Here is an 8,895-nt window from a genome sequence, read left to right as displayed (position 1 = left end):
CAGTACATAGTTACGATTGTGATATAAGATATTAAAAATATTTATTAATTATTATTCACTATAATAAAATTATTGTTCGTAGTTACTTTACATAGTTACGATTGTTAGTTATAAGATAACAACTTATTGTATAATTATTTAATAATATAGATGCATACTATCCAAAAAATACTACCAAAATATTAAGGTTACCAAATTATTTTAAATTTTTATTTGGAATTATAGTTTATTGCTTTGTATTAAAATACGTTTGGGAATCAGGAACATTCAGCACGCTCGCAGAGTGAACTTTCCTAACTTTTTTATTTGGTACCTACTTTGCATTTATAAACATAAAATAACAAAAATAACTCAGTATTTCAACCAACTACCCATGCATATTTTGTATAAATAAAATCGTATTTTAAATGCGTTTATTTTTAATATAATTATTTTATACAAGTTTGAATATACTTAATATACCGCGATAGTTATTATTGCACGTTACTCAATATTAGTTATTTGTAAACATTAAACGATTCCATTATTTACACACTACTATAACACTAATATAATAGGATCAGAACTATGATATATTGATATGTGGAAACAAAAACACAGATCTGTGATCAATTAATATAATTTACAATATTTTCGACTTCAATGTTATACGTTTACTTTACGGTCTACCTAAGTTTGTTATTTTACTTATTACTTAATCAAAACACAAAATACAATGTTATTGTTGATAATGTGATCAGGGCCAAAGAGATGCTGTTCCATCCCGATTAATGAGATCAACAGTAATACCCCATACCAATGTCAATTACCTATTGAGTTGCCAATGGATGACCCAGTTTATGGTCGTCATGGACGAACATGTATGGAATTTAGACGTGCAATGACTGCTGCTAATAATTTCAACTGTTCAATATCTCCCCAAATTCCAGTGAGTGCTAATTTTTAATTCTAACCAATGAAAACTTCATTCTTAGATACCTACTAACAATGTTTTTCATATATCTAAGCGGTACCTACTATAATATTATGTTAAAATGCGTGATTTTAGTTCTTTATAACATTAAATATTGTAATGTTAGTTTGCTAAACATAAGTTTAGAACACATTATTTCCGCATTGTGTCTGTCTGTCCCAGGGACTGGAACATTACCGAAAATAACCGGTTTTGGAACAGGAAACCTTTGAATATTGGAAATCGGAACCTCGCCGAAACCCTTATTTAAATTAATTTTAATTCTGGAACTTTTATGGAAATGATTTAAGATTAATTTTCATATCATACTTTAAACGGGGTCGTATATTAAGCGACAGTGATGAGTACATTATTTATTTTTTTATTCCTAAGCCAATGTTAAGATATCTGGCTAAAAATTGGTATTGACCTGCCGGCTGCCATAATTGACACCAATACAAATGACGATACCAATATTTTATCATAATTTTCGAAACGAAACCATATTTTTTACATAAGTATAAAACATATATATAAAGCATATATTTTCATTATGTTGCTGGGGCAGGGACTTACTAATTATATATTATATAAAATAATCCCAAACGCATGCATCGTCGAATCATAATCTATTTTGTCAATGGGTATAATTGTACGAAGAAACGAAGTATAATAATATTCTTAGAATTCTTGTATTTTTTCATAAATCGTTCGAAACTCGACTGTTCGATACTTAGTTCCGATGTATATTCTTCTATGCCTATTTAATAATGTTCTCTGAACATTTTCTGATGGAATAATGATATAATTACTGCAACTATAGCTATATGTACTGGCATATTTTGTCTGCAATATTATAGATACATAATAATTATGTTTGATAATTCTTTCGCTGCAGATGAATCAGGCGACATCGTACATTGACTCGTCACAGTTGTACGGACACACATCAGTCAAGGCAAATTCAATGAGATCTTTTAATGGCGGGAGATTGTTAACTGAAGTCATAAATGAAAACGAGTACTGTCCTCTAAGGAAAAGAAGCGGATCATTATTATGTGATGGGAGGGATAACGTGACTGTATGTTTTGAAGGAGATAATCGTATATACGCTGATTTTATGTTAAAATAGGCAATAACTATATGATTTTTATTTTATTTTATTTTTTAAACTATATTTATATGATAACTATTGTTGTTAATCTAACGTAATATTTTCGTTGTGTCTTAATAAATAGATACGATGAATCTAGTAAAATAATTTAACTCATAATTAGTAGTTAATTTATTGCATTTAATTTTGTATAAATCGTACGACGTATTAATAATATACATATTATTATTATTATTATTATACGTAGTTTGTACGATGTTCAGATATATACAATGTACCTAACACCTACTATAGTTTTTGAATTCTTATTTTGTTTAATTTACTTCGGCAGTCGGCACATCCATTATTTGATTACTATTTAACTTTTTAAAAAGGTATAATTACGTTTGAAAATAACTTTTTTATCAATGTCTTGTTCATATAGAATGTTAAAAAATGTACCTTAACTTTGCACATTTGTTTTCTCAAAACATTTTTTCCCCTTTTAACATGAGTTTTTAACGAATTTTCAAATAGCAAGTTAAAATAAACTTTAATTTTCTTAATGAACAAACTGTGTTCATTGTTAAATACATTTATAAGATGGCGTAAAATATCTAAATAAAAATAATTTAAATTTTATATTATAATATTATTATGTCGTATAACGCTAATTTAATTCTCCATTATTATGAATTCACCTAGATACTCCTATTACAAGCTTTGCTTTTTGAAGAGGTTTTTGTCATATTATGTAAAATTAATATGTATATTATTAGTTATTCTTTTCTTTGTTTTATGATTATGAAATATATTAAACATTATTAGTGTTGTTTAAAAAAATAAATTATAAACAATTTTTTTTTGTAGGAGACCCAAGAATAAATCAACACTTTGGGATCACATCGTATAGTATTATATTTACCCGGTTTCATAATGTTGTGGCTGATAAGTTACAAGAATTAAATCCTCATTGGTCTGATGAAGTGTTATACCAAGAAGCTCGAAAGTTCATCGGTGCACTAAATCAGATAATTGTTTATCGGGATTACCTGCCTATTTTACTTGGTATTTATTTTTTTGAATATTATATTTATAGGTAGATATCTGATTGTTAAAGTTAAATAATAAAAGATACAAAATATAATATAATAGCTATATTATAATATGGGCCAATACTTGTATGCAATTTTTATTCTAATATAGAATATAATTAACTATTTACAAGAAAATATTATATTTCCGTTTGCTGAAACAAAGTATTTGTATGAGCATAAGTATAATATTTAAAAGTTTAAAATGCGTATTTTTTAAAAACCCTTTCTTATTGAACATCTAGAGCATTGATAAACAGGCGTCAATACATTTTTATTTATATGGATGAAGATATTTATACTTTATAGTGTAAAGTGTGGAGTATGGAGTGAAATCTACATAAAAAAGACTTTGGCTCCTAAAATAATTGTGGAACTTTTGATTGAATTCACTAATCTCGAGTCTCGACTAAGGTCCAACCCAGCATTGTTTTATATTCTAAATTTTATACAATGACAAATCTTCAATCAAAAGTACTAGAAAACAATTTTGTTTAGTATTATCAGCTAATTATTTAGTGGTTACTAATACGTAATGTCAATATGATTGTAATATTACCGATTTGAGGTTTTGCATACCTATTTAAAATTATTTTTATTCGTCAATAATATGTTTCGTAGATTTTCTTGTAACAATAATATGTAAGAAATGGTATAAATGTATAACTAATAAGAAAAGCGTCAACATTTTTTTACTAATTGCTGTTTAATTCTAAAAATACCATTATTGTACCTCATATTATATAATATACACAGGTAAATCATTTACAAGCTGCGGTTTGGATCTCAGTAATAATATAACGACAAAATACTATCCGGAAAAGCATGCAGCTTTGCATGTGGAATTTGCAGGCAGTGCTTTCCGAGTTCCACATAACACAATAGCTTCGTGTTACAAGTAAATCATTCCTATTAGTAGTGAAATCTTATTATTAAGTATTATTTTTATTTTTATTGTATTTATAATGTTGTTTTATTTACAGTTACGTAGACAAAGATTATGAGACAGTCGATTCAGTCAAACTTAACGAATGGATGTCGATACCTGATCCCTTAGTTAACGGTTCAAAACTTGATGAAATAGTCAGAGGCATGACTACATCAGAAGGCCGTTTTTATACGCCGTCTTATAACTATCTAGTAAGTACCTAGTACTGACTGTTCGTAAATAGTTCGCAAACTTATATAATATAGTATAAATAATAGTAATATTATTTAATACGATATATTGATAATACTTAGTACCTACTGGCTACTACCTGGTATAACACAATATAATTATTGTATTCAGACAGTGTTCGAAAGTATTTATATACCTACCCAATGTACATATTTAAATCATCTTATAGGTACCCAAGGTTATTTTTTTATACTTTTGTAATCAAGTATTTTAATTGTAATTTAAAATTGAAATACATACTTATAATTTGCGTCAAATATTAACTATTTTTATTTTGTACCTATAAAAAAATTAATTTTTTTATTTCCTACGAATGTATATTTCAGAAAAATTATTTATTTAAGAGGATAACATACACTTTATAAAATAAAAAATATAATATTACAAATTTATGTATGTAAATACAAGTTTATTGTCATAAGTAGTTTTAGATAGGTAGGTTAGGTTAGGCTAGGTACTAAGGTACCTACTTCCTTATTAAAGTATTTGGTAATCACTTTTTAAAAAAAAAAATGGCTGAAGTATAAAGTAGTACCTATTCATCAATTGTTTTTTTAAATACAAATTTTTTTAAATGTACCTATTTTTGTTGTAAATTTTCAATATACTATGCTTTAATGTTTATACTACTGCAAATAAATAAACGTAATATTTGTTTCATGAGTATACAGACACACATATCGCAGTACCTAAATAAAGTTGTATAGAAAAGTTTATAATTGCAGACCTCGATACATCCACACTTCGGTCAATGTTGTTTATTATCATAATTATTATTATCTATTATACATATCAATTATCTCTTATAATATGCTGTTATAAGATAACACCCACTATCCATAAATAAGTATTCTGATTTTATATTTTTGTTGTTTTATTTGAGAACAGTAAAGTTTTCAGGCCTATCTTTAAAAACGATCTACAATGACTCAGTTATTCTTTATTTTATACTTCGACGGACAGGGAAAAAATCTAAGATCAACATTTTTAGAATCTGAGTGGAGCGAGGAAGCTATTGTTTTTACAATGGTGTTTATTTTTTTCTTTTTATATCCTGTATACGAAATTTCTTCCAGAAGGAGTGCTTCGATTTCAACATATAGTACCTTATCTTTTAGCAAATTGGATCAAGATGGTACTTTAGAGAGGTGATTTTCTCAATAATTATTTAATGCCACGGGAAAAAACCACCGAAAAATAGTTAAAAATGGGATTTTAATTTCTAACGCTTTGTGTATCACCATAGAAACGAATAAAAAATTATAATATTATAATATTAATTCTACTTACATGATAAAATAAATAATAACAATATAAAATATCCAGACTGACAAACCGTCTCTGCTCAGAATCGTTTTTCTTATACAATGATATTTTATCATTGAATTCAAGTCTAATACAACCCATTATACAATGACCCACTTGTAACCTACTGTACAGCAGAGCGACATCCACTTACCTGCTTTTTTTTTTTTTGTAACAATTTAAATAGGTATTTAAACATATTGTTATAGATATCAAATTTCATGCTCCATAAACATGAAAATGGTGGTGATCTAGATTTGCTCTCAATCGACATTCAGAGAGGGCGCGATGTTGGAGTACCGCAATATATTAAGATGAGGAAATGGTGTGGTTTACCAGAAATCTGTTCATTTGAAGATTTATCAAAAATTTTATCAGAAGACGTAAGTCGATTGTTTTTTTTTCTCAAAAACGATGTTGAATTACTAACAATTATGTTGCTATCAGGAGTTTAGAAAATACAATTAATATTTAAAATGTTGTTCTCGTCTGATTTTTTAAATAAAAACTTACTATCATTACATTAAAATTACCTAAGACTACAGATTACTATTTTCATATTTATAATACCAAAAGTTATTTTATTTTTATATTGTACTAAAATTATTTTAAAACTATTAAGTGTTGTACGTTGATTTACTTCATAATTTAATGTGTTATCAAATATTTGATATTTACTTAACTCTAAATGATAATTTTCTCAAAACTATGTTGTATTATTAACAGTTATGTTCTTAATCAGGAAATTAGAAAATACAAACATTTTAAATGTAGTTTTCGTCTGATTTTTTAATAAAAATGTACTATTGTTACATTAAAATTACTTAAGGCTACTAATATTTGCGTATATTTTATGATACCAAAAGTTATTTTATACCTAATTTATTTTAAAACTGTGAGGTGTTGTACTACGACGATTCACATCATAGATTAATGTGTTATCAAAAACTTGAACTCTAAATTTATATTGAATTTTAATAGTTATCAATCATGGTTACAGGTCATCGAAAAATTGAAAAATTTGTACGCAACTGTTGACGATATGGATCTTATTGTGGGAGCTTTACTCGAACCACCAGTTGATGGTGGAACGGTTGGTCGAACTGCACAGTGCCTCTTAGCTGATGTATTTCACCGTCTTCGATACGGTGATCGTTTCTTTTTTGATATGGAAGGTCAACCGGGAAGCTATTCTCCAGGTATGTATTGGTTTTTATTTAGGTTTATGAATTAATTTATGAATATCAATATTGCTATTATATTATATTTGTTTATGATATTAGAAAAATTGAGCAGTTTGAAACACATGGATCTTCCTTGCGTAATATGTGCCACAACAAAAATGGATGAAGTACCATCTAATATTTTTGAGCCAATAGGGTGAATATATATTTTTAGTTGGATGTGCTATGTCCAGTAACAAAAATATTCAATATTTATCTTTTATACTCCATTTGCGGTTAGAAGGGACGTCGGTGGCCGATTTGTGTGCAGGGGCGTGGCCAGTGCCGAATCTAGGGCGGACAAGTGTGTATCTATCCTTGCCTCGGGCGCTGTAAGTGTAAGGGAGCTCAGGTGTTCTTAAGTTTGTGAAAAATAAAAAGGTCATGAACATAACATTTTATGTATAAATTATAAATATTTTCAAAAAATAATAATAGGTAGGCACCTATTACACAGTTATTTGTTATTTAACATTTTGAACGTCAACTTATAGGTGACATGAGTAACTAAGCACCCATGGCCGGAGTCAAGAGTGGCTCTTAATTTTTGTCAGGTACAATGAATTCAAAACATTATTTGTTAGGAATTGTGATGGATAATAATTGATTTGTTTTTTTCCAAAATGCGGTTATTCAAGTTTTTATTCTTAAAGGGACGTATACCTGGAAAAGGAATGTTTTGTCAAAAATCACTTTTTTAAACTTAAAAATATACTGATACTAACATTTTAAGTATATAATTTTTGATATCAGAAATTGATTTCTTATTTTTATTACCTATTTTTCCATGGTTTATCACATATTGTCTAAATCATTTAAAAATTAGGGAGACTAAATAAAGAGTTGGCCTGAAAAATTAGAAAAATTGAAAAGGTCTGTTTTGAATTGAAAACCCTCAATTTTTTTCAATAACAGAACCAATGGTAAGCAATTTTAACACCTGTCAAATTAAATTATATATTTTTATTTAAATTTAATACATTTAATCATGGTTGGAATATTTAAAACATTTTGTTTTGAGCTCTAGAGTTGATATAAAAAGGTCATTACTTAATTTTGAAATGTTCGGGTTGTAATTGAGCAGCTACGTAAGGGCGCTGCATTTTTATTATCTCCGGTCATCAAATTTCTTACATCAGGCACTGGACGTTGCCTAACCCTGACTCCCGACTACCCGAAAACTGGTCACCATCGAGGTGCCATCTTAACGCAAATGGAGTATAGTATTTTAATAGTTCGTATATATATTTTGTTCTCTTGTATATGTATTGAACTTTTAACCTGTTTTTAGTGCATATAAATTTTAAATCAACTTGAGTTCATTTATGTTTATTTTTTATTTTTTTAACTTTTTGAATTGATATGGGAGAAAATAAAAATACTGATTGTTAACTATTGTATGTTTCAGATATTCAAAAATGGTTAAATGCCAAGATCATTTATTAAACTTGGATCTTAGTGCTTGGAGAGAATCTCCATAGTTTGATGGACACATGTGAAACGTCAATTGCATAGGAATGAGGCGCTATAATTTAAAATTATAAATAAATAAAATAAATACTAGCATGTTAAATATATTTCACAATCAAAATAATTTAAGAAACTGTCTTGCAACCTCAGATTACCTATTACAAAACCTTTAGACTTTATAGGCTCTGGGGTTTAAGGCCCCCCATGAACCGATCAAATACGGTCTTGTTCTTAAAGTGTGGTAACCACTTGCAAGGCCACCCGCAGCCCCCCCGGACGCCCCCCTCGTTAATTTAGATAATGCCTAATTTGTATAGCATTTTATTGCATTTATTTGCATTTTATTTAGCAGTCTTGTAGGGTGATAAGGAGGACTGATAACTGATAAGGTGCCACAAAATTGTAAATTTTTTTTACGATGTGATATAAAAAACAGAATTTATGGTAAGTGTACTATTTTTTCACAGCCCCCCCCCTCCCCGAGAAAAATGTCTGCGGGCGTCTTTGCACATCTTTTTGTTTATTAATTTCAATAATCTGACAACTCTCCGGTCCCATGTATTAACAATTATACCTAC

At 28.2% G+C, this 8,895-nt stretch overlaps 1 protein-coding gene across 1 annotated transcript in view; it reads left to right on the top strand.

Annotated features, from left to right (window-relative positions):
* LOC100570372 (peroxidase) overlaps positions 1-8,441 on the top strand; it is a gene marked incomplete in the record, with an annotated part of 12,015 nt that extends 3,574 nt beyond the window's left edge. The window contains 9 exon segments of the mRNA XM_008188539.3: positions 741-928; positions 1,851-2,049; positions 2,916-3,113; positions 3,896-4,037; positions 4,123-4,279; positions 5,834-6,007; positions 6,625-6,823; positions 6,908-7,004; positions 8,256-8,441. Coding sequence (XP_008186761.2) covers positions 741-928; positions 1,851-2,049; positions 2,916-3,113; positions 3,896-4,037; positions 4,123-4,279; positions 5,834-6,007; positions 6,625-6,823; positions 6,908-7,004; positions 8,256-8,328 — 1,427 coding nt within the window.
* Between the last annotated feature and the right edge of the window lie 454 nt (positions 8,442-8,895).

This window comes from Acyrthosiphon pisum, chromosome A1 (genome assembly GCF_005508785.2).
Source record: "Acyrthosiphon pisum isolate AL4f chromosome A1, pea_aphid_22Mar2018_4r6ur, whole genome shotgun sequence".
In the NCBI taxonomy this organism is placed as follows: Eukaryota; Metazoa; Arthropoda; class Insecta; order Hemiptera; family Aphididae; genus Acyrthosiphon; species Acyrthosiphon pisum.
Note: the sequence above shows the minus strand (reverse complement) of the source record. Positions and strands in the feature narration are given on the sequence as shown.